This window comes from Varanus komodoensis, unplaced genomic scaffold, assembly GCF_004798865.1.
Source record: "Varanus komodoensis strain SLA01 unplaced genomic scaffold, ASM479886v1 scaffold56, whole genome shotgun sequence".
Lineage (NCBI taxonomy): Eukaryota > Metazoa > Chordata > Lepidosauria > Squamata > Varanidae > Varanus > Varanus komodoensis.
Genome location: NW_025336169.1, coordinates 4580692 through 4606905, shown reverse-complemented (window position 1 = coordinate 4606905; position 26214 = coordinate 4580692). Strand labels below are relative to the sequence as shown.

The following is a 26214-nucleotide window of genomic DNA, read 5'->3' as shown; positions in this document are numbered from 1 at the left end:
GTTGAATTAATGCGGGATGCTGCTCAGGCACTCCGGCTGCCGCAAGGTGCCTCTCCTGCAGCGCATGGGCTCGCCAGGAGCTTCTCCTGCACAGACTTCGTCAGGAGCTGGGAGTGGGGCTCTCGCACAGCTCTTGTTTCCGCTGTACTCAGAACTGAGTCAGGCCAGCCCAGGGGGTCTCCGGGGAGTGGCGGGGGGGGGGTAGGAAAAATTATCTTGTAGGGCAGTGGGATTGGAGCTCAGCAGCACGTTACCAGGAAAGCACAGCTCAGTCACATTTGGTTTCAAAACCTCTTTAAAAGGAAGGGATTATTGAAAAGGAAGGAAGGAAAGAAATCAGATCGCTTCTAAACCCTTGGCAATTATTTAACACTTCCGTAATAGAAGCTAAGCCGGGGCGTGTGCTGCAGGGAGCCAGTGCGTTGTCACCGGGGCCTGACCGGGGGTCCTGGCTTCATCGCTCCGTGAGCTCAGTGGGAGACCCTCAGCCGGCCACTCCCAGCTTAGCCAACCTTGCAGGGCCGATGCACAGATGGAGTGACAGTGTGTCTCATGAGTTTCAGCATAGGCAGTTCCAAACTAATGCATATATTTGGCACTGGGAGCAGAATCCCCTAAGCTTATGCATGTGCTGATGTGGTTTCAATGGGCAAAAATAGATCTCAGTCTCACCATGGACAATTTGTTGAAAAGAACACAGGACTCGGACCCCGGAGATCCAGGTTCTAGTCCCTGCTCAGCCGGGAAGCTAACTGGGGGACTTTGGGCTAGGCAGTTTCTCAGCCCAGCCCACCTCACAGGGCTGTTGTTGTAGGGATAAGATGAGAGCAGCAGGAAGAGAAGGATGTCAGTGGCTCTGAGTTCATTGTAAGAAAACAGGTGGCACATAAATTAATAAATATATGATGACAAAGATGTCTAAAATGATGCATGCTATGGAGAATGTCAATAAAGCAACATTTTTCTCCTCTTTTAAGCAGTGCCCTATTGTGAGCCTGTTGCATGGAAATGAATGGGCTCTGGATTCAGGGTGCATAAGAGAAAATTACTTCTTCTCCCAACACATTAATCTGTGGAATCTCCACCCCAAGATCTGGAAATCCTGGTGTGCAGACGCCAGGCATCTTGTCTGCACACGGCTCCCCTGGGCCGGCGGCTGCAGCTGCCAGCAGACCCTGTTCTGCACGTGCCCAGCCTGCATGGCTTACAATGGCAGAAGAGCCCCAGGCCTTGCATGCGACGCCAGCCTCACCTGCGAAATGGGTATAATATGTAGCAGTACAATTGTGGAAAGAGAGCGGACTCTTCCCCTCAGTTCGGTGGTGCAGAGAAAGTCACAGGTTCAGTCCGTGGCATCGCTTAGTGGCCCCCACTGCTGAATTTTCTTCAAAATAAGGAGCATGGGCATCATCCTGGGAACATGAATCTGCTGCTGCCAGTGCACGGCTAAATTTCTGGGGCGGATTTGCCAGCCGTGGGTTCGCACCCGAGCTGTTTCCTTGCAGACTGGAACTCGCCCATCCTTGAGTTAAAGGGAGCAATGGCAGGCAAGTGGAAAACCGCTCCTTCTCCCCGAGGCGCTGCCACGCAGAGGCCAGTGTTGCAGGGCTTCAGGGGAAGATGCTCGGGGCAGGGGGGGTGAAGGGCACCCCTCAGGCCACGGCCAATCCACTCAGGACCACAGCCGCCACAGCCGCTTGCTTTGGGAGTGGATGGAGCCCTCCGGTCGGCGGTCCTTCTTGATCACGGCTGTGCCGGGCTGCATGTGCCTCTCGTGCCTCCTGGCACGGCGCAGGGACCGCTGGGGCCGTGGCGGCTCGCCCAGCTCGGCTGAGCTCCAGGGCATGTTCCTCGGCTGGATTTGGCCCTGCAGCCTTGCCTTTGATCCCTGCTCCGCAATTAGCTCCTGTTGGGTTGCTGAGCCTCTGAGGTTGTGTGTGTTTGTAGGTGTGGGGAACAAATCCTAGTCTTTGTTAAGCCGCCTTGTGCTGAGGCCAAGGAAGGAAAATTAAGCCTTCAGCTGGAATTAAGTAGAGGCGGTTCATCTGGGTGTGTCTGGCTTCCCCAACACAGTGCCCTGCAGGTGTGTTGGACTGCAAGTTCTATCATCCCCAGCCAGCAGGGGCATCGGGTTGGCTGGGAGCTGTGTGTGTGAGAGAGCGAGCGAGCGAGCGCGCGCACAAGTCAGTAAAGCCTTTGTCAGGAACAACTTTTTTCCCTCCTCCCAGAATGACCATTTTTGGAATGTTTATGTCTTAAAATAAGTGCTGTCATTAGCGGTTGTTCGTCTGCTTAAAAGAGAGCGAGAGAGAGAAACCCTTCCTGCCTCTTCTGGATGGGTCTTGCCTGATTTCTCATGCTCTCTGCCCACTCTGGGAGCAAAACAGACGCAACATTGTTCAAGAAGTTCAGGGAACAGTCGCAAGTGAGTTTCGCCAGAAGATTGCCTTCAGCTCCCCGCCTTTCCCCTCCCTCGGCCACACTTATCTCAGAGGGAGAAGGCGGCTGGGAGCTGTAGGGCTTCCTTTCTGTTTCAACCTGCACGGGGTCAAACCCTTCAGAAGGACTTGGAAGAACCCCGACGGCCCCTCCAATATGCCACAGCACAACCCTTCACACAACATTCACGTGCACACAAGGGAGAGGCCAGATGGATGCATTCTCTGCCATCCCTACAAAGTATATCATGCGAAGCTTATGATGAAATAGACCCTCTTGGGTCAGTCGGGCTTATGTTTAAGTATTTATTTATTTATATTGCGATGTATATCCTGCCTTTTTCCTACAAAGAGCTCAAGGCAGCTTACATCATTCTCCTCCTCCATCTTATCCCCACAACAACCCTGTGAGGTAGGTTGGGCTGAGAGTCTGTGACTGGCCCAAAGTCACCCAGTTGGCTCCATGGCTGAGCGGGGACTCGAGCCCAGATCCTCTGAGTCCCAGTCCCAGCTCTTAACCACTATACCACACTGTTAATAGTCGCATTCCCCCAACCCTTCATCCCCAACCATTGGCCATGTTGATTTGGGGCTGATAGAAATTGTCACCCAAAACATCTGGAGGGCACCAACTTGGGAGGGCTGGTCTGGGGGGATTGCATCCTTAAATGCGAGGAAGCAGGGAAAGGCAGCTTAAACCGGAAGCCATCCAGAGGGACAGCGGTTTTAAAGGCATCCCTGTGAAAAGCAGGTTCGCACGGCTCTTTCGGCCAGATTCCGTTTTGCAGTCACTTTGTGGACTGCACTGCACCGGGGAAGGCAAAAGTGAGTGGAGCAAAACTATTTTAAAATGACAGTAAAGTTTAGTTTAAATATCTTGCCCTGCCTTACCAAGCTTTAGGAGAGGGAATTCAGCCATTTAGAACAGGGAAAAAATGCAGATATTCTCCAGAAGGGGAAACACCCCCCCCCCCCAAATACTGTTTGGGGGGGAAGCAGATGTGGCCAGGAAAAGCGGGGTGGCCACGGGGTGTGTAGGCAGCCGTTCCAGTTGAGGACTGTCCCTTCTGAAGGGGGACACGTGGCTTCTCTGCTGCTTCAACTGCAGCCATTCCCAGGCTGAGCTCACATGGCCCAGTGACCCCTACCTTGGTAGCTTCCCAGCTGGGTTACTAAAATGTACAGTATGTGAGTCTGCCCTTGAAGAGGACTGGGAAGCTTTTGTTTGCACAGAAGTCACCTCGGTGGGGTTTGTTCACGTCACTCCAGTGTTAAAAGAATGGGATAGGCTGCCCGTTTGGTTCCAGGCCCGATTCAAAGTGCTTTGCTTTTAAAATTCTCAGTCGTTTGGTTCCCAAATATGTGGAGCAGTGGCTCTCCGAGGCAGCCTGTCCGTGTCTTAATATATTCTGTTCAGCCCCTGTTCCAAGCCCCTTTCTTATCAGAAGCGTGCTATGAAACCGGAACAGAGAGAGTCTTTCAGTGGCAGCAGCCTGGACCACGCCTTGCAGAGAGAAGCCCAGTGCCTGGTTTAGAGTCCTTTCAGCACCTGGTTGCCGAGTTTTTATTTCCCCAGGAGTCACATTTGTAGATCCCTCAGTCCTCCTGGTTTACATTTGCCATCTTTTATTTTGGTCGCCTGATGTTAAGTGTGTAAAGTTTTGAATACTTTATGGTCTGCACTGGTCTGCCTGGTCCTGGATTCTGGTTTGATGAAGGGCCGTTTTGAAAAGTTTTAAATAAAGCAAGGGAAATGAAAATAAAAATTTGGGCTGCTGCTGTCAGGGTCTTGTACCAGGAATTTGTATCAGGGCTGACCCAACGTGTGCCAAAGGACATGATGGTGCCTTCCTCCATTCCCTGTCCAGAAGCCAGCAAGAATTACCATTGAATCCACGTGGGGCAGCAGGCCAATTTGGGGGGTGCAGCACGGCACATCAGGGGGCGGCAGGGTGCTGGGCACCCGGGCCTCACTCAGTCTAACGGTAAGTGGGAAACTGTTGGAGAATGGTGGCTTAGCGTGTTTGCTGTTCCGGGGGAACCCCTAATTCTGGCATTCAGAAAGGCCAGCTCAATGCAGCCAAAGACCCACCGTGCATTCCTAGTACAGTCACTTTCTCAACATGGGAAAAAACTGGAGCGTAGAAAGGTGGGAGAGATAAATGTTTCATCCATCTCGAGGCCTGTCCTTGGGCTTCGGGAAAAGGAGCAGAGACAACCTGTCTGAGATTTGAAAAGCAAAAACAAAACACATTCCAAGGGCTGTGGAAGGATGTGGCTGACTGGAGGAGTTTCTGGTTATCACCAAAAAACAGGAGGATCTTGACCTGGCAGCCTCCAGCAGGGCCAAATGAGAAGGAAAATATTTCCCCTCAAGGACACTGAACTTGGGTATAGAGCGACTTGAGAAAGTTTAAGCAAGCCCGCAGTGGAATTTCATTGGTCCTCTGTGATGTGACTGGAGCATTTTGTTCTTTCTTATCTATGTATTGGTGAAATTGGGTATGGACGTAAAAGCCATCTTTGTGTTCAGATATGTTTTTATATTTTGAATAAAGGAAATGCACTGTGAATGTCCGGTGCATCTTTGTTTTGGTGGGATTGGCTTTGAGAAGATCCCGATAGTATTTTGGAAGTGGATCCATTTAGGTGAGAGCCTGGCATGAAATCCGCTCGCCAGGTTGCACACGCTTCGGCAGCATCAGAAGTTCACGATACCTCATCGCTTGCAGGCTTAGTGGGAGAAACTTGCCATCTCGTGCTGGAGTCCAAGGACTCGAATGTGTGTGTGTGTGTGTGTGTGTGTGTGCGTGCGCGTGCATGCGTGCGTGTAATGCCAGACAGACGGCCAGGGTAGCACTGCTGGGTCATGTGAACCCCCCACGGGGTTAGCGAGTGTTTCCTTTCTCCTTCCCTCCAGCCGGGGATTTATGGCTCTGGCATGGAAAATCACAGACCTCTCAAGATCGGGACTTGGCACCAGGATCCCGAGCTGGAGGGAATTTCCCTTCCTGTTTGCTCTCCAGAATGCTTAATCACCTCTCCAGGGCCCTTTCCAGCCTTTTCAAGTTCTCTGCCTGCCCTGCCTCCCCATGTTACGCTGGCTCGCTCGGGGCTCCTTCCTTGCACAGGGCGGGGAGAGGCAGTGTGGTTCAGTGGTGGCAGGAAGGACATCCAGCAGCCTGGCTGTTTAGCTCCTTGGGTGTCTCTCACTCCTGCGAGAGATGGAGTCAGGAAGCCTGTGTGGGCCGCTTTTGGCTACGTAGCACTGATCCAGCGGTTCCCCCACACGGGACACGCAGGGCCCTGGCTGCCTCGGGGGATGCCAAGTATTTCTGAGCCCTGTTTTCTTTCTATTGGGGAAAAATGTCTCAAATGGTAAGGACCAGATCAGAGGATGCACTCTGCGTCCTGGCCAGGATGGTGGTGGAGGGTGGTGGTGGGAGCTGTGCCCTCACCCACAGGATGTGCTGCCCCGTTCCCCTCTGCCAGCCCTGCAGGAGCGCATGCATGCGGGGCTCCTTGCGAGCCAATGCCACTTGCATGTTCCGGTGCGCAGCCTGAAACTGGCAGACCAGCAGCGCGACTCTGTGTGGGAGCTGAGCTGTGGGAAGGCTTGCACCGTGGGAGCTGAGCTGTGGGAAGGCTTGCACCGAGAGCTGTAGGCAGCCTTGGGGTGTCTTGCCCCGCTGCCTATGCGCTGGGACAGCATGGCGGCATGCCGGGTCTGTGGGAAAGAGCCACGCACATTCACCCCCCTCCCTGCGTTGGGAAAAGTCAGGGGGAATGGGTTGCCCCGCACGACCTTGCGCCTCTGTCCTGGGGGTGCACCAAGGCCGCCCACTTGTGCATCAGCAAAAATGGGGGCCAAAGAGGACACCAAATTGACAAAAAGAGACAAAACAAGTTTGCCTTCTGTGTTTTGTCTCTTTAGATTGTAAGCCTGGCAACTGGGGCTGTCTTCTTCTTGTTTTAATTGAACTGATTTGTGGAGCCACCATGGCAAAGGCCCTGCCCCTTCTGCTCACTAGCCTAACTGCTCTTGGCAGCAGAAAAGTAAGCTCGCCCTCAGCTGATGGTATCGGAGTGTGAGCCGTCTGGTGGGGGAGAAGGCTTGCGTCCAACACACATGCCCATGCTGAAGGTTCTTCGGTGATCCCTTATTCCTTCCCCCTGCCCTCTTTACTCCGGCCTCTGCTCGTTTCCTTTCTTCTGTCATTTCCTTTCCGTTGAATTTCAGACTTTAAACTCCATGTGGTCACAGCCTGTCATTTTGCAATCTGCAAAGCACACTGACTGAGCTGTATAAGAAAATGAATAAGAAACGGGGTGATCGTGGGTGGGTGGCAAGTATGAGGCAGGGTCTTCTTGGTTGTGGCACCACACCTGTAGAACCACCACTACCCATTGAAGGGCATTTCTGTACCAGGAGAAGATGCTGCTTTTCATGCAGGTTGTAACAAGATTAAGACTTTCATCTGGCAGCTGTTTAAAACTGGACTTTTTGCTTCCATTTTTAATCTCAGCTTTAATAGTTGTTGAATCTTTGTGCTTGCAGCGTATAATTACTGTGAAGAAATGAATTGGCTGGCATGTTTCTTGGGAGTTGCCTCAGAGATCACACTTGTGGGGAGAGTGACAAATGGTTTCCAACAGGGTTTTGAAGTTGGGCGGTCAATGGCAAGGAGGAATAGGGGCTTCTGTGGGGTGAGGGATCAAGAGCCACTGGCCGGAGCTTGGCCATCCCACCTTCCCCCCAAGGCAGCCCGGTGGTTCGGCAATCGTCACTAAGAAGGACCTGAGAGGAGTCTTGGCAGGTCCGTCCTCCCCCTCCTCAAGGGGTCCGCCAGGACAAAGTATTTTTATTTATTTATTTATTTAAAGTTTTTATATGCCGTCCCCTTGCTACATAGCCTCGGGACGGCTCACAAAAGTAACAAATAAAACAATAACAATTACAATTAAAACCTGGAAACACACTGGCTGCATCATAAAATATATAAATATTAAACATGATTAAAATACTGTTTGACTAAAAAGGTCTTGGCCTGGCGCCAAAAAACAAATAAAGACGGCGCCAGGTGGACCTCTCTGGGGAGCGCATTCCACCCTGCAAGGAAGGGCAGGCAGGGCTCTCTGCTGGGGCTGGGGGCAGCATCAACTGCCCCGCCCCCCCAAGTCTTGCTTGCAGTTCCCAACCAGGCCCTCACCTTGCAGGAATGCCTCCAGCTGCATGAAAGCTGTTTTGAGGAAGGTGGGGGTTGCCAGGCTATGTCTCTGAGGCCGGTTTTCTTTGAATGCAGGCAGCCTCTCTCCCTCCCACCCGATTGTCAGAACTGTATAAAATTCAGAACTGTTTAAATTAAACCAGTGTGCCTGCACGTTCTTGCTTTCCTTCTCCCTCCTCTTTGCCTTTCCTTCTGTGCCGTGCCTTTCTCGATCGTAAGCCTGGTGGCAAGAGCTGTCGTTGCTGTTGTTTTAATTAAACTCTGAGTTGTGTGGGAACTTTTCCAACTGATGAGCAGGGTATGAATGCTTTAAATACTCAGAAATATAAATATAACAGAGGCCTATCTGGTCCAGTATCCTGTTTTGCCATGCAGCCAACCCCAAGCGGAGTGTGGACATGGCAGAATCCCTCCTGGGGTGCCCTCCTGCAGCATCCTGTGCCTTTTTTCTTTCAGGAACTGGTGCTCGTACAGTGTCACCAGGACTGTTTCCTGCCACGTCCAGAATGGCACCTACCTCCAGAGAGTTTTCCAGAGCTGCCGGTGGCCCATGGGCTGCACTGGAGGCAGGTGAGGAAGCAAGCGAACGTCTCAGATTCCCTTCTTTCTCCCTCATGTTTGGTCTCAGGTCTGGGCATTTGCCCTCAGACGGCCCCTGCCTCATCTCTCCTCCTTTATGGTCTTGGCAGAGGCTGTGATGTGCAGGACATGGCAAAGAGCCAGTCGTGGCCACCAGCCTCCTAAATTCCTTCACCACGGCTGAGTTCCGACAACATGACTGCCCACACTCAAGGATTAAGTGTGGGTTGAACATGGCTGCCACTGAACCAGGGGTTGTTGTCAAAATGTACATTGTTGTATTGTTTCTACCCAGCTGCACTAACAAACCTGGTTTGTTAACCAGGAGCAACCCATAATCCACCACCCAGCAACAAACCATGGTTTCTCTTCATGGGTTGTTTGTGGGTAATTCAGCTGGGTTCGGATAACATGATAACAGCAACCAAAGGTTTGGCACTGACCAGAACTCGATCTGTACGCAAGCCTTGGAAAGGCGCCCTGGATGCATTGTGGGGGAATTAACATGGAGGACGCACTGCTGCAGGCTTCTGTGCTGCTGCCCCCAGTCTCCATGGGGGGAGGGGGATTTGCAGTTGGGAGAGGGTCTCCATCATCTGGGCAGTGGGGGGATTGGTGCAGCTACAGGCCCTGCTTTTACCGGGGTTGCCGAGGACCTTCTGGTTCCCATGGCAACGGAGGAACAAGTACTTTGGAAGTTTGCTCCCTCCCCACCCCAGGCATAAGAGGAGGCTCCTGGCACACCGCTTCCCTCTGCCCCCGCTTCCCGCTTCCCAAACACTTCACACACGTGGGGTGCAATTACTCCTCGGTTGCCAAGGAAACCACGGCCAGGCAACGGTACCCAAGCCCCCCCCCCCCGAACTTCTCCTGCTGCACATCAGAGCGCGAGGCTGGCAGGCGGGTTAGAAAGGCGACCTATTTATACCCTGCCTTTTTCTCTCCTGCAGGGAAGCCAAGGCAGCTCACAAAGGCTTCCTCTCCCGTTTATCCTCGCGACGACCCTGTGAGGGAGGGTCGGCTGAGAGTCAGGGAGTTGTCAGAGGCGCCCGTGAGCCTCATGGCCACGGGAAAGAAACCTGGACCTCCCCGGCCAGGACCTAGCCCACTGCACCACACTGGCTGCCAGGAATGTCTGGAAAAACTTTCTACCCCGCTACCACTCTTCTCTAGAAATGGAAAGTTTTCCCTGCCCAAAGCTCGTCTCAGAGGGATTCTGAAATAGCGTGAGGTCTTCCATGGTGGCTTTCCCACAGCGGGCTGGGTGTGCAGACCCGAGACAAAGGACCTCCAGAGGTTGCCTGGACTGCCCCTGGAATCTCACTGGGATGCTGGCGAGGGGGTGCCCCCTCTGCCTCACCTGAGGGCAGCAGGAGGGCCCAGGCCCACCTTCTCAACACCCTCCAGGTGTGTGGGACTAAAATTCCTAGCATCCCCATCCAGCGCAGCAAGGCTGCTTTCGGAGGCGCAGGAGTGTCTCTGCGGCATACAGGGGTCTGTGCTTCATGGAGGGGGGTGCTCTGCCCCCGGATCCTTGCCGCCCCCTGCCTGACACTGAGTCTGGCCCTGCAGATTGGAAATGGTATCGGCACATTTCTGCCACCCTGCTTCATCCTCGGAAGCCGCCACCCACCCAGCCCCCAGCCCCTTTCCTTATCTCTGTGGGAGCGACTGCGAGTGCCCTCAGGAAAGCTCCATCTCCCATGGTCCCCTGTGCAGGGTGATGGTCAGGAGCGGTGGGGAGGCGAAGAGCGCAGGTCTGGGACCTGGCAGTCCACTCAGCTATAGAGCCAACTGGGTGACTCTCGGCCCAGCCTACCTCACAGGGTTGTTGTGGTGGGATATGATGGAGAGGAGGAGAATGTTGTCAGCCACTTTGAGTTCTTTGTAAGAAAAAAAGGTGGGATATAAATGAAACCAATAAATAGAGATGGTTTTTTGAGCCCCCAACTTTTCCTGCACGTGGAGCGTATGAAAGCCAATATCAATCATGCCTGCAAGAAAGCGACCCGAGCTGCATACAATGCCGTGAACATAGCTGGGTCCGTTTCTGGAAGGAGGACCGCAGCTGTTCATTCTGGGCGGCCTTCCTGAAATGGGTGGCAGCATGGAAGAAACATTTCGGATGTTGTCTGAAGGGTGTGTTGATACATAACTTCTTTCTGAGATGGAAAAGATGCACACAAACATTTAGGTGCCTGCGAAGCCGAGCCGTTTTCCTTTTGCCAGTGCTGTACTCCCACGGGGCTTTCCAGCCCTTTGGCTCTGCATGACACCTCACTCCACTTTGGTGCCCGTCACAGAATCCCAGGATAGCAGAGTTGGAAGGGGCCCTGAAGGCCATCAGTCCAACCCCCTGCTGTTGCAGGACACCAGGTGACACCATCCCGCTCAGAGGGCTGCCCAATTTCTCCTTGAATGTCTCCAGTGTGGAAGAGCCCACCGCCTACCTAAGCAAATGGTTACTTTGTCATACCGCTCTAATAGTGAGGAAATCCCCCCATCCCTTCTGAACTTCCCTTCACAGCCTCACACTCCCCTTCCCTTCCCTTCCCTTCCCTTCCCTTCCCTTCCCTTCCCTTCCCACTGGTTCCCCATGCTAAATGCTCCTGCAGTTCTGATCTCCTGAATTACTTATTTCTGCTTTCCTCCCCTCCAGCTATAGAACAATCGTCAGACCAACCTACAAGCAGGCATACAAAACTGTCACAGCTCTGGAGTGGAAATGTTGCCCAGGACACACAGGGGCAAACTGCGAGGCAGGTATGGGGCGGCAAATGGAGGCAGGGGCACTGCGGAGGGGTCCATGGTGCTAGTTGCTACTGCCACAGGGTGGGCAGGAAAGGGGCAGAGCAGTTGTATTTTGCTGGGGATGCTGTGTTTGGAATGTGTTGGTACATATTCCTCACATCTCACAAGTGCATAATGGTGGTGTTGTTTATATGGCATTTATACAGTTCATGGTGCTTTGTGGAGATGCAGAAACAAAGAACAGGTCCCTGCCCCAAGGAGATTACACTCTAACAATGGGGAGAGAGAATGGAAGGACAGGTGAGGTGAGGTGAGGTGGGTCTACCTAGTGCCACCTGTCGCCTGACTTTCAGAGACACTGTGCCACACTCCCTTTTCAGTGCTATGCAAGAAAACCTCTGGCTTTATTTCAGCGGAAAAAGCAAATTTTCTGGTCGCTTTAGTTACTATGGGCCAGAGTCAGTGGAATCTGAGAATATGCATCATTAAGCATCATGTCCAGTGATGAGGAGTTTGAGTTGGCTTGTATGTCCCCTCGGTCCAGCAGTTCACCTCACTGCAGAGGTAACACAACTTGGCTTGGAAATTAAAGATGATGTGAACAGATCCGGTGTAAAAAGAGAGCACACTTTTTACATTGTGTCAGTCTGCCTTTAAAAAATTAATGTGTATGATGTGATGAGAGCTGAATGAGGAGAAGCTGGGACATGCCTAGATCCCAGATTCTGAATGGCAACTTTTTCTGTGGCAGAGGAAGTTCAATGTCCGTGTTGTTTCGGTTTAAGGAAGCAGTGACTCAGGGTGGGAGCCAGAACGATGCACTCATCCCCTCCCCTCCCCTCCCTTCCCATGCCCTACCCTCAAAGCCAGGAAGGATACAAGGCTGGCCAGGGAGTCCCAGCTGGTGAGGCCAGTCGGGCGCTGGGTGCGCACAGTCCTCCTGGCGAAAACGGGAGAAAGACAGAGCCAAAACCCAAAAGGGAGGCAGAATTGTAGAATCATAGAAGAATAGAGTTGGAATAGGCCATGAAGGCCATCGAGTCCACCCCCTGCTGTTGCAGGACACCAGTTACACCATCCCACTCAGATGGCTGCCCAGTTTCTCCTTGAATGTCTCTAGTGTGGGAGTGCCCCCCACCTCTCCAGGCAGCTGGTCCCACTGTTGTATTGCTCCGACAGTGAGGAAGCTTTTCCTGATGCCCAGACTGATTCTGGATTGTTGCAACTTGAATGGATTATTCTGTGTCCTACACTCTGGCATCAGCCAGAAGAGACCTTGACCTTCCTCTTTGTGACAGCCTTTGAGGTACTTCTAGAGGGAGCTCATGTCCCCCCTCAGTCTTCTCTTCTCAAGGCTGAACACACCCAGTTCTCTCAGTCTCTCCTCCAGGGCAGTGTTTCCAAACCCCGGATCATTTTTGTTGCCCTCCGCTGGACCCTTTTAATTTACCTGCAGAACCGAAGGCTCGCGTGAGGCCTCTGTAGGGACAAGTGGATGTTGTCCTCTGAGGCCCGGGGACACCCACCCCGTGCCCAGACGCGTGTGTTGGCCGCGTGAGATTCCTTGGTGACTGGGGTTCAGAAGCACTCGTGCTGTTAGCAGAGCCTGCCAAAACACGTTCCCAGACTACACATTGATGCAGTGGTATCGGTGCCAGGTTTGGAAGGCGCTTGGGCCTGCCCCCCCCCCCATGAGCCTGCCTTCCCCCCACCAGGCTTGCCATCCGCTCTTCCCCCTTTTCTCGTCCTGGGTACCACTTGCTTGCTCGGCAGGCAGAGAGGCGGCAGCACCTGCTCTGCCTTCTCTCCCTCTCCATAGTCGGTGTCAGGATGAGCAGCAGATGAAGGTGCTGGTTGCAGTGGAGGAAAGGAAGAACAACTTCTGGGGGGCCCCCGCTTGGGACTGGGCCCCCAGTGGGCACCCACAATCTCTCTTTTTGACAGAGCCCCACAGAGGCCTCCCGAATCCTAAGCTGTAAAGGTTGCCAAAGGGGATGTGGATCACACAGCTCTTCTTGGCCTTCTTCTAAAGAGCAAGTTTCTAGCCCTCAAGGTTGCAAATATATGCTTGAAAGTTCTGGGTCCTATCTGCTGAAGTCCCACAGACCTGGCATGGCTGTGAATGTGGTGAGGACCAAGAGCTGATTCTTCCTGGCCTTGACTGGACCTCTGCAGCGGTCACTGAGAGTCCCCTTTTGAGGAAGAAGCAAAGAACTTGTCGCGATGACCTTGCAGCTTCGTCCTCGAAAGCCCTGTGAGGTTGCTTTCCTCCCTCCTTGTCCAGCAGAAGAAAGAGAGCAAGCATGGCCAAGGGTGCAAGAAGGTTTTGCTCACTCTGCATGTTGAAGTCGGCCGCCCGTATATCCCCAGCTAATGTGCAGATTGAAGCGCAGTTATCAGTTGTGCAGGCCGGGAGTATTCCTTGCACTTCCCTGAATTGGCAAAAGCAAAAATAAAATGCACCACACTGTTTATTTTAAGATAAAATAGTTTAGAAATATGCACTTCGAGAGAAAATCCTTTCTAAAATGTGTATTCAGTGATATCATACATTCCAAAATACATATTTTAAATATTAATGTTCATGTAGATTACAAAATCGAGATTAGTGTGAAAGTGAGAAGTGAATTGCTTTAAGAGTATCCACCTGAAAAACTGACAGGAACTGCAAGCTGACTGGTTGGTCTGTCCATCCCTAAACATGGAATGATGGCTTGTGATAAGATGCAAGCAACTGCTTTTGCTTTGTATAATGTGTGGAGGCTGCAGAATTCTGCCTTAGAAAAGAACGGGAACATCTGGTGTGTGTGCGCGCGTGCGTGTGTGTGTGTGTGAAGTGTTTAATGCATGGGCAGAGAAGCTGCAGCTCTACCGAAGTTCTACCTCCTCCTCGCATTCCACCAATCCTGGCAATGCCTTTCCAGAACGGAATGGCGTGCCCGGCAAGTGACTCGCTCCGTGGCCAGCTGGTGCCAGGGGCGCTGCTAGGCTTGGACCGGTGGGGTCCTGGCCCTGAATCGATTTATTCTATGGCAGCCCGAGTGTCCACTGCTGCTAATGGATCTTTTTCTTGGCTGGACTGAGGTGCAGGGGGGCGATTTCTGGGGCTCTTCCTATCCCACTTGCTGTGGCACATCCCCTGGAAGTCTTCCCTGCATTAATTACTGTCTAAAAAGTCCAGTGGTATGGGATGGTCTGAATCAGGTTGCAAATTAGTTGAAGACTTACTTCATTGAGATGATTTGGATGAAAAATTAAAGGGCTGGTTTGCTTCTTGTGAAACTTAAGCCCTTGTAATTATTTGCAAATTTGCATAGATGGGTATCATTGATCACCTGCAGATTTTCTGCAAAGCCATGTCAAAGGCCCTGGGTCCCAAATCTTTTACCTGTCCAGCATTGCCCCTGGGCAAGATGCTGTCGGCGGCATAACATTTTCTTTGAGTTTCCCTTTTAATTTTGTTTGCAAAGGTTGCAAAGGCTTTGCGAGGGGGAGGGCAAACCAGCCGTGTCAGGGAATGGTGTGTGTGGGGGGAGCTGCTTGCTGCTTGGCAGTGGGGCGGACGTCCCTGGCCAAGGGGGCCGCTGGGCTGGACTCCATGCAGGGGGAGAGCAGAGCAGAGCAGAGGGCTCGCGGGAGGCTGCACACATAATAGGAGGCAGCCAGCCAGGAAGTCAGAAACGATTCGTAATAAAAAAGGACACCTGGTGTGAAATCCCATTATTGTGAAATCGTACCCCGTAGATGGATACTGCCTGTATTGTGCTTGGCAGGACACAGTGGGAAATGTGAGAGGACTTTGGCCGCAGCCGAGGGGCTGGTGTGGGGTGAGTGTGGGGTGGGAGAGAGAGGGAGAAGTGGGGCAGCTTGCATGGGGAAAGGTGGAGGGAGGTGTTGGCGGGAGAGAAGCAGGAGGAGAGATTAACCGAAAGAGCTGGGTCAAGAGTGCTTTTTCATGCATGAAGCCAAAATTCCCCCTCCTGCGCTGACTTTGGCCACGTCAGTGCTGCACGGGAGGTGGAAGGGAGACGCTTCCAAAGGAGCGTCTTCTATGGCAGCCTTCCCCAATCGGCATCCTTCTGATGGTGCACTGCAGTCCTGCTGTCTGGGGATGATGGGGGCAGTAGTCCAGCATACTTGGGGGCTGCTGCACCGGGGAAAGCTGTTCTCCCCAACGTGCATTTTTCTGCTCTTGGTGAACTCTTCCCATCCGCGTTCGTGACATTCCTTCCCAGCCGTCCCGCACGGGAGAAGCAGAGCAAACCGCCGTGGCAGAAGGGAAGTTTGGACGCTCAGCACTGGTGCGTGAGGCACGGCAGATGTGACTGTCCTGATCTGCAAAACAGTCCCTTGGGGGTCCTAGTTAGGGTTTGGTTGCTTGTGTGGATGGTTTGGGATTGAGGACAGCCATGGGAAAAGACCCAGTGCAACAGTGTGCAGGCCGGATGCTTCCCAACGAATTTAGGCGTCCGCTTTGGGATGCTGCAGTGTGATGTTTCGGTTTGAGACATTTTATAAGGAATAATAATGGAAAAGCCTCCTTCATTTAAGGGTTCTTTGAAATGCATTGGGAACCCAGCCAAGGTGTGCAGCTCTCTTTGGGTTTGACAGATCCTGCCCCGGGGCAGCCTGGGGGTGGAGTGGATTACAGGCGCCATTGAGAGCCTGGCATCCAGTGGGGGGGGGGGTCAAAGCTGGGCCTAGACCTCTGGGTCATGATTCACCAATTGGAAGCCCCTCCACTCATTCCAGGGAGATTTGCACAATGAGAGTTGCCTGGCAGAGGGTTCCCCGTGCTGATTTATGGCCCCAGATATCTTGCCGCCTGTGGTGAAAAACAATTCCATGTGAAGCCAACTAGACTGGAAGGCTAATCTTTCTGCAAAGCTGGCACTGGGAGAGCATCCCGACTGGGCAGGTCTCGGGGGTGCTGGCTGGGCTGCGTGGCACGTACAGCTCTTTCCCCCGAGGCTGCCTCGCTGCTCTGCCTCGTGCGGCCAGCCGAAGGCCACTGCTCGGTGGCAGCGGTGGCAGCAGCCACGCAAGCAAAGTGCCACGTCCTCGCCCCTCGGTCAGCGAGGCTATCCCCACAGCAAGGGCTCAGGGAGAGGTGAGGGACCAGGCTCCCCCCAGCTGTGCCCACGTTTCCTCACATGGCAGAAGAACACCGGGAGGGTCGTGCTTCGCCGCACCAAAGGGCTACGAAAAGATCTGTTCAGGGGTTGGCCCTAAGCGTTCTCCGATTCGGCAGCCTCATTTCCAGCGACTCCTGCCCTCCCTTCTGTTGTCAGACCGTGTCCAGGTGGAAATCCTTGCCAACCGCCTGCTGATCATCTGGAGGAACATGGTGGACCCCAGTCTGTCTTCCTGCCTGGTCGGGGTAGAGCCCCTTTCAGCCAGAGGCCAAATCACGTTTAGGAGACGCATCCAGAGGTCCCATACCGGCGGTGGTGGGGGTGGAGGCATGCAGAAGCGGGTGGGGGTAGCCAAAGGCGACCGGGATGGGGCCCACATGCTGGAATACGAGGAGGCAGCATCTCCTCCTGCTCTGAATGGGAGGAAATGCATTAAGCAGGAGACCAGCAGCAGACGGGCAAGAGAGGGAGGCCCGGGGGAAGAGGGCATGGCCATCTGGAGGACCCCAGAAGGCTGGACTGGGACCTCGGGAGCCCCAGACCTGAGGCTTGACACCCCTGTTATAGTGCATATCCCAGTCCGCACACGTGTGGCCTGCTCGAGAGACGCCAGGGTGCATCTCTCTCCTGAAATATTGGAGTCCTTGCAATTATTTACAAAAACAAAATGGGGAGCGGGACATCAGCCGTAAGAGAAGAGCCGGCGCCTGGGTGTGGAGCCCTCCCCCTCCCCAGTGACAGCCGGCTTCCCGACCCCTGAGCTCGCCCTGCAGCGCCTTCCCCCAGACCCAGCTGCCCCCGCCCCCTTTCCCTGCAACGGTCCTCGTGCTTGCTGGGGTCATCGGGCTCATCCATAGCCAGAAGGGGGATCCCTGCTCAGTCCCGTTCGTGCCCCAAGGAGTGGCTGCTGGAGCAGAGAGAGACTTTCCCTGAAGTTTGGGGGGGGTGGCTGCTGGTACCCCGACGTTGGTGGCCTGCACCTCCTGCCAGCTGCAGCCAAAGTAACCAAGGGCGAGGGATGATGGGAGTGGCTGTCCAGCCATACCTGGAGGGCCACAAGTCGCCACCAAGTGTGCCACCTTTCTAAGAATGGTCCTTCTGAAAAACCCTCTCCCCCTCTCGTTGCTGCTTGCCCCGTACCATCTCCTGAAATAAGCTAGACATGCTGCCTTTGATGCTGTGGCAGAGCCTTCCGGACCTGCTGCTCTCTGGGCGTTTGGAACCACAACTCCCGTTGGCCAGGCCTCCACTTGCCTGGCTTGCCAAGTTTGATCCAAACAAGCACGCTGACCGCCGGCTTCCTTCTGCCTCCGTCCAGAGCAAATATTTACAAGGCCGACGTCAACTAGAGTGCAGATTGCAGGGGAGCGAGAGGTTGTTGCCCCGAGATCTGGAGAGCGGTGGAGAGATGCACCGTCCCTTCTTGGCTCGGACTTTGCGGATGGCCGGACCTGCCTTGCAGAGAGAGGATGGTGGGAGAAAGGGAGCACGGAAGGCGTGATGACAGCCTGGGGCAGCGCAGAGAGCGAGTGGCGACAACATGACCCAGGCTGAGCTTAAGGAAAAATTCCCCCGCCAAGGTTCCCAGATCGCAGGTGCGTCCTGGCACATGTGGTTCTGGTGGGCCTCCTCGGTGAAGGTGGCAATGTGTGGCAGACGCACAGGGATCCGCAGAGAACGTGGGTCTCCAAAGCGCCGGTGTTTGGGCAAGCGGAAAGTCACCATCTGCGCAGAAAAGGCAGGCACCTGTGGCCCCAATTTTCCTGCAGAACTACAAAAGATAATGTTTTTGGTTGTAAGCCGTCCAGAGATGCATAGTGATTGGATGGGGATGAAATATCCCCAGTACATACATACATACATACATACATACATACATACATACATACATTTAGGAGGGAAATGCTTTGTAGGGCACCCCACTCCCCAATACCAGCCCAGTGTGGTTTGAGCATGCTCTTTGGGGAAGGAATACTGACTTTTTGGGTGGGTGGGAGAGGAAACATTTGGGATCGAGGTGGTAAATGGAACGTTACATCATTCCTGATTCTGAAAAAGCATGCTTAAACTTTTATCTTGGAAGAAAAAGCAGCCCTGCTCTGTAGCCCTGATCTGGACTAGGAGCAGATGCTGTGCTGGATTCTCCCTCCCCACATCACCAGTTTGCTCCCCCAGTCTGCTTTTTCATAAAAATAGAGAGGCCCTTAAAAGAAACACCCCAAACATCCTGTTTGTCGCTGAGTTAGTGGCCATCAGCACTTCCTGTCATTGTGTGCCAAAATTTGAGCGTGCTTAACCAAAAGGTACCCTCATCCTTCTGCCCCACTCCTCCCCCTCCCCCAGACAGCACTTGGGCCATTCCGAAGAATTCCACTGTCCGGATCATGTGGGTGAGTCGGAGCCCATTTCCTCTAGCTCCTCCAGGTGGTCTCTGTCCTTTTAGGGGTCCAGGGACTTGCATCCCCCGTTGGGCAGCACAGTGAAGGGTGGCTGAGTGCCCACTGGCTGTCTTCCCACCCTCAGCCAAATGGATGGCTTTGCGGGGTGAGCTTGCGTTTGGTTTCCAGAGGCCGAAGGACCGGACGCTATGACACTCGCCCAGCGATACGAAACAGTGGCTTCAGTCTCCTGAGGAGATCTGTTGAACTCAAAGTGGCTTACTTCTGAGTAAGCACACATAGGATTGTAATGTGTATAATATTCAGTATTCCATAAAACAGAATGTAGCAAATTCTGTTTTATGGAACACTGAATATTATACAGGCTTGGCTTGGCTGTTTTGTATTATGTGCAATTGAGTGGTCCTGTATTTTCAAAACTGCTTTCTTTCAGGCATCCTTTAAAATTCAGAGCCCCCAAATATATGAGTTGATTTGCAGGTTTGGTGGAGCTTCCTGAGTTCGGAAGCCTGCCTTCAAAACAGCCCCCAGCCTGGTTTTTTCCTCTGCTACCCTCGGGGCTTGACTGAGGCAATGACCAATGGAACAAATATTTTGCAAGGCCGTCCAGGGTCTTTATCTCCCTCTCCCATTCCAGTGTTATCGGGACTCTTCCTCCTAACAATAATATTATTATTATCTTTTTGTGTGTACTGTATTCAACAACCTTCACCAAGGGGTTGTTTCAGCCCCTCTTGCCCAACCTGGAATGCCAGTGCTGTTTTTGTGAGCTCAGAGAAGTCTTGCTCTACATTTCTGTTCTCTTTAGCCCAGTAAAGCGAGCTGAAATTAGCGTGCCTTTTCTTTTAAGTGAACTTGACCATGTTCTGGCCTGTGCAATGAGTCGATGCAACTTTGATATCCCTAAAACCCGTTCAGAAACAGTCTCCGGAGCTGCCGGCGGGATTGCCAGATGTATTTGAAAAATAGCCGGGGAGCCGTGGGCCGAGGCAGGGAGTGAACGCCGTGGGGGAAGCGTGGGCCGAGTTGTGCTGGCCGGGGCCCGCACAAACCCTCCTCTTGCTCAATGGAGGGCCTTGTGCTTTTTTCCTGGGCCAGGGTGTGTGCGTGTGGGTGCGCAGGCAGCACTGGCTCTGGGTCCAGAGGGCGCTTCAAGGCATCCCACGGTCCCCGCTGCTAGCACCAGCCTCCCTTGCTCGTCCGCCCTCGTCACTGGTTCCACTTGACGGCAGAGGGCCGGTGGGCTGGCCAGCATCTTCTCCCCACATCCTCATCCCTGCCACTGGCTGGGGAAGGGCAGCCTCTGGAGGCTCTTGTCTTTGACCCCCAGCAGGTGCCCAGCCATCCCTCTGCAGAGCGCCTGCATGGCGTGGTGGCTAAGAGCACAGGGCTGGGACTCAGGAGGTCCGGGTTCGAGTCCCCGCTCAGCCCTGGAGCTCAGTGGGTGACTTTGGGCCAGTCACAGCCTCTCAGCCCAGCCTGCCTCACAGGGCTGTTGTTGCAGGGGTAAGATTGGGAGCAGCAGGAGGAGAAGGCTTCCTCAGAGGGAAACAGGCGGGATAGAAATATAATAAATAAATGAATACCATTGTTGGTGACCCGGGGGGTGGGGGGAGAATCTTTTTGAGCGTTTGCTGCATTGACGCGAGCTGTTTTTGTTGAGCTGCTTGGCTGTTTTGTTAAGCTGTTTGGATAGGAAGCACCTGCCAGGTGTGGGGCACATTTGCGAGAAAACCTAGTTGATGGGAGGGAAGGGGAAAAATACAGGGGGGAAAAGCAAAAACCTGGCTCATACTTTCACACACATAAACACACAGATGCTGAACACAACAGGAAAATACCTCAATTGTAGGCGGAATACCCGGCCCTTAGCAAGACTCATTGCTGGTCAGGACTGCAAGATCGCAGTGCTGTGCTTCAGGAGTGAAATCACAATGCAGCCTCCTGCTTGAAACTTTCCCTGTTAAAACATGCCAGCAACTGTTTAAAGGTTTTTCTGCTCCTAGGGCAGTTTATAGGTTCTCGTAACATAGCTCACGACAACTACAGACCTGCCCCGAAAGCTTCCCTTGCGTGTTCCGTGCAGCTCCTTTCCCTCCGCAGGGCTTTCAGGGAGCTTCCCGGGGGGCCCAGCCCCCACCCCATGGGGCTCGGTTTGCCCGGCCCGCGTGCCGCTAGGTGTGGGCCCAAAGATCGGTGCCTGCAGTGCCAAGGGATCACTGAGGCGCAGGGAGGGGCGATTCTGCACGAGGCTGCTGTGGCAGGCTATCTCGTTTTGCGTGCAGTGTTGCTCCTGTGCTAAACCCTTGCCAGTCTGTCACAGACCATCCAAAAGCCATGCACGTGTCCAGAATGGCTGTCTGACAGCCCTGGAGCAAGATATAACCGGTGATCTGAGTCTGCAAAAGGAAACGGAGCTGATTTGGGGGGCTTGGTGCCCACACCCCTGCAGGAAGTCCGTGGCCGACCTGAGTCTCGTCTCTAGTGGGGCGCGGCCTCATTCGAAAGCCTCCATTACCAGGCTGCTGAGATTTCTTTTGGTGGCAGCGTCTTGACAATTAGGAGTTTTTATTCTTGCGGGGCCTTGTGGAAAGGAGTCTCGCAGACTCAAGACAATTCAGAAACGGAGGCGTGGTGGAAATGAATTGCCCTTGTGACCGCGTTTGGTCACCACCTCTGTGGGACAGCTTAGGGAAGGTTTCTTCGATGCAGATTTGATGGCTGCGGTGGGGTCCCTTTGTGAAGGGTTGTTCTGCTGCTTTCGGAACCCATTTGGGTGCGAATCCTGCCAAAAGATGGGTCTGGCTGTAGAAATGTGCTTGAACATTAAGTCGGTAGTACAAGAAGCCATTCCGATAGGACAGAAGCCAGCTAACACGGATGCTTTGCTTTTTATATGACCTCTTTTTGGATAACAAATGCTACTTCTTGGACAGTCTTGATCAGTGAGACATTTTCCTATTGGAGAAGGGGGGTTCTCATGCCAAAGACCCCCCAGTTTAAAAAATGCCTTGGTTATCTCATTCTGTTTGCTGCGATCTTGCCTCGTCCGCAGCTCTTTTGCCTCCAGATTGGCTGCCTCATAGAATGTTGTATGGGATGCACCTTGATTGAATATGGATGTTAAACAGGTAGTAGATAACCTGTGTCCCTCCAGTTGGTTTGCCATACTGTTCTCATGATCTTTCACCGTGGGATTTGCTGATGGAAGTTGCAGGCCAGAACATCTGGATGGCCACAAATCCCGCCCCCCCCCCCATTAAGCCTTGCATATTTCACCCTGCAATTCACTCTATATCTGCCGAGGTCAAATTCAGACCTCCTTCCCCAGCAGGCGTGGCTATATCCTGTAGTTTTGATTATTAACTTTCCTTCTAGCACTAAAATCTTTTAATATCTTTCGATGTTTTATCATGTTGATATTTTAATGGTAGTATTTTTTTGCTTTTGGCTTTCCTGTTATTCCAAACTGCCCTAAGGGCATTTGCCAGTTGGGTAGTAAGAAAGAAACAGCACCCTCTTATGCACACCAGCTTCAGCTAAATCCAAACCCTGGTTAAGAATCATGGTTCTTCGGGGGAATCTGGCTGGTTTTGCAGAGGTTCCGGTGGAAGAGGGCACTGAGCAGAGGCTGCATCAGGCGAGGAGCTGCCAGAGTTTGAGTTCAGCACAGCTGAAGCAAAGGCAGTGAGGTCTGGGCAGAAGGCCAGCCGGTTGGTGGACAGGAGTGCAGCACAAACGGGCTCGAGGCCGGAGGGAGCTTTATGCTGGGATCGGATACCAGGTGGGACGGGTGAGGCAGGCTGGCGGGGACGCCAGGGGGCTCTGTGCCGCTGCCCGAGGCATGGAGCTTCCCAGAGGGAGGATGTTTCCCGGAATGGTTTACCTCCAGTGGGCCAATGAGCACAGCACCCAGAGCCACGGCACCCCCATTCTGTGGCACAGCTTCCCCCAGCCTGGCGCCCCCCAGATGTGCTGAACTGCAAGTCCCTCATTCCTCAGCCAGCTGAGCTGGGCTGATGGGAGCCGTAGTCCAACATACCTAGCAGGCACCCGGGTGCTGTAGAGCATAGCCTGAGGGTTGGTGGTGGAAGGGAGAAGTCGCCTGCGACTGTCCACTCGCTGCAGGCCCCGATTCGAGACCTGCCTCCCTCGGTGCCTTCGGGTTCTTTAGCCGGCTCTGTCCTTTAGAGCCTGGCTGTGGAAGGTCTTGGTAGGCCGCGCCCTAAACAATCCTCTCTCCCTTGGCCTTTTCTTTTTCCAGAGACTGTCAGTTACCCGGAACCTCAGGATGTCTCTCTACGCAGACTCCCCGTCCGACCTGCGACTTATTCCAGTAAGGTTTTCATGTGGGGGGGGGGGGCAGGTAAGGCAAGCGTCCTGCTTCTTCTGATTAGCTCGGCTCCCAGGTGCACAGTTGCGTCCGTCATAATGGCTTCCTTTATTTAACTCGCTTCCTGGCTGGGACCTCGCACTCCCAAGGTGTCTGCAATCGTTTAAAACACCAGTAGTTCCAGAACGAGAAGACAGTGACCAAAAGAAGGCAGTGACCAAAGCACCTAATCCCGCAATGAACGTGCTCCGTGCTCAAACATCGCAAGCCTCATCGCATGCAAGTGTAGGCAGAAAAAGGGCCCACACCTCCCACTGTGCCCCAGCCCAGTTGCCAGCCTTTCTTTCTGTCTAAATTTGCATAGGTTTGCAAATGTAAATCACATTTTAGCGCCCTCAATAATCAGAGCACCAGGCGAAGAAAATGAAATGCCTGCTGAAAGGGGAAGGGCTTAACTGGCTGGACACGCGCAGGGAAGATGGGAGGCAGATCTGGGGAACGGCGTTCCACGCACGGAAGGTCCTTCCCGGTAACCGCCATTGTCTGTGATGGCACCAGAGAAGACGCCGCGGAGGTTACCTTGGCCACTGGGCAGCAACATGTGGGAGAAGGCAGGTGTTTGTCAAGAGCACAAGCAGCAAATGCTTGCACATCTTTGGCATATCTGAATGCCAAAAACATTGTCCTATCGAGGAAACTTTTGTTAGCCTCCACGCAATTCATTATTTGGTGCAAAGACAGACACACAGGTCTGAGCTGAGGGCATTGCAGGGCTGGGTGAACCATTTGTTTTCTGTCTATGCTTGCTCACCAGCCTGTGCTATCCCATTTTTTAATTAATCTGATTTTTTAAAAAATCAAACAAAAATCTGCATTAAAGTAAGGACTAGTTTAGATATAACATTAATCCTGGTGTATGTTACATGGCTGAGCCTGGCCTTCCTTTGGGCTCTTCTGTCCTGCCCTCTCAAGCTCAGCCTTGAGAAGTTCAGAAATGTTTGCTTCCACTTTTGGTAAACCACTGCATGCCATGTAGTCTGAATCTGGAAAAATAGTCGTTGAATCATAGAATTACAGAGTTGGGAGGGGCCTAAAAGGCCATCTAGTCCACCTTATCTTAACTTGGTTAGCAGAAACATGCCAGCTTCAAACCATAGGATAGTATCGAGTGAGACTTAAGTTACTCCTAACTAAAGGCCTGTTCATTTCAATAGGTCTGCTTTGCATGGGATTGGCATTGGATACAACCCATAGTTTGGAAGATGGCTTGTCCTCAGTAAGCCTAGTTATGACTAACCACAGTTTAGGGTTCAGATGACACAGGTACCTGCTGCTAATCTAAAACTGAAGTGGACATTTCCAATTTAATTCTCATGGGCATACCAGAGGAGGAGAGGGCAGTACCTTGTCCTGGGGCATTGTACAACATGCAACCCCCTTTGTGGTTACACTTTAAAAAATCAGCCATCTGGTACTCCATATTGTTCCTGGGATTGTTATAGATCTCAGTGTTTCTACAGTTGAGGAAACCCTACACTTTCCACAGGGGGAGTGACCCTTAAAAGCATGACCACCTAAGGCTCTGATGCTGTGACTCCCCACTCATCCGCTTGTCTCTTGGACTTTGTTTACACTTCTGGGCAAACATGCAGTCATCCCTCCAAAGAAGAGTATATTCTAAAGAGTACCAGCATTTCCAAACGACTCCTTTGATCTTCCCATCAAGTGCTCCTGATGCTCTCTCCTTATTTACTTAGGTTTTTTGCACATTCAGTTGGAAGAAAACTGATTCTTTTTTTTTTATTTGCTTCACCTAGTGCTTGTTTTAAGATCTTACAAGGGTATTTTCTGTCATGCATTTGTTACATTGCAAGCTTAGCCTGTCCCAAGAAATCTGGAATGCACCTACAAGTTCTCCGAATTCTCCATACTTGGGAGTATGGGAGATTTTTCATTAAAATGTACAAGATGATAACTCGTGCATTTGAGAAAGGAATTCATATCTGTTGCTTTCTTACTCATAAGCATTTGTAAATACACTTAATTGTTCCTTATTTGAATATTCAATAAATGCATTTTAGCTCTGTCACATGCCAAGCCAAATTATGTTTGGAATTTCTAAATCTGCCTCAAGCAAGATTTCTGCCCCTTTCCGAATATAAAAAGTATCCTCCAAATATACTTTGCCCATATCCTATGGGCTTCCTGTAAGACTTACTCTCGCTCAATGTGAATGTGCAAACCAATTCATGAAAAGGTTAGCCAATTCCAGGGCAAAATTGGCCGCATCGGGAATTCTCCAGAAGATCTGATCCATACAAGTAAGTCAAGGAAGTTCTTCTTTAGTAGTATTTCTGCTAAAGGACAGCTGGACACCACCTTTTGGCCTGGGGGCTGGACTGTGCCTCATCAAGAGTGGATGCCATCAGGTCCCCTCGTTTTTCTCCCGCACCGAGAAAGGGACTTGTCCGGCCGCACTTACTCACAGGAGCCAGATCCTGCACATGCCCGCTGCGTCTCGCTGCTTCCTGCCCTGCGCATGCCCAGCTGGGGCACAAGCAGGAGCACAGCCCGGTGCGGGGGAATCACCCTTTCCTCCGTTGCTCCCGGCCAGACTGGTCCAGCAGTCATTGTACCTCCATTCAGAAACTGTGCAGTGTGTCTTAAATAATGAATTAATAGATATCCCTAGAGATTCAAAATTCGCATCACCATCCGAGATAATCCTGGATCAGGATGAGGGGCCTGATGGATCACAATTCCATTCGTATTACGTTACATCAGTTAATTACATCAATAACTCTTTTTTATTTCAGATGAAACGATGGCATTCTTTCATCTGCTTTGGACAGGAATCCATATGTCGATTTCAAACTATGCCCCCTCTTTAATAATGGGCAGAGTTTCCTTTTTCCTACATGGTGTAGGGTCAGAATGGCAAGGTTTTCTCAGCTGCAAAGGTGCGGCGAGGCCACTCCCATCACAAGTGGAGTGCCAGGTCTGCCTTCATGGCTGGTGTGTAACAAGCAGTCATAAATGTGTTTATCTGTTTTTATTGGCTGTGTCAGCTGATGTTCCCACTGCTTGCCATTCAGCGTAGAACAGGCTGCAGGCACCTGAAGATCTTAGAAAACTTCTGTAAAGCCGCAATCTTGTTATGAGCCCACGGGGGGTAGAGGTGAGAGTGAGGGACTGGGACTCCGGACATCCGGGTTCAAGTCCCCACTCAGCCATGGAGCTCCTTGGGTGACTCTGGGCCAGTTGCAGCCTCTCAGCCCAGCCTGCCTCACAAGGTTGTTGTTCTGAAGATAAAATGGGGAGAAAGAGAAGGCTTGTATGAAGCCCTCTTGG

General features: G+C 52.4%; 1 protein-coding gene across 1 annotated transcript in view; it reads left to right on the top strand.

The window, feature by feature from the left end:
* Window positions 1–26214, top strand: part of EMID1 (EMI domain containing 1) — a 64222-nt gene that overhangs the window by 7095 nt on the left and 30913 nt on the right. The window contains exons 2-4 of the mRNA XM_044448892.1: window positions 8123–8236; window positions 10905–11008; window positions 22795–22866. Coding sequence (XP_044304827.1) covers window positions 8123–8236; window positions 10905–11008; window positions 22795–22866 — 290 coding nt within the window. The remainder of the gene's footprint in view (window positions 1–8122; window positions 8237–10904; window positions 11009–22794; window positions 22867–26214) is intronic.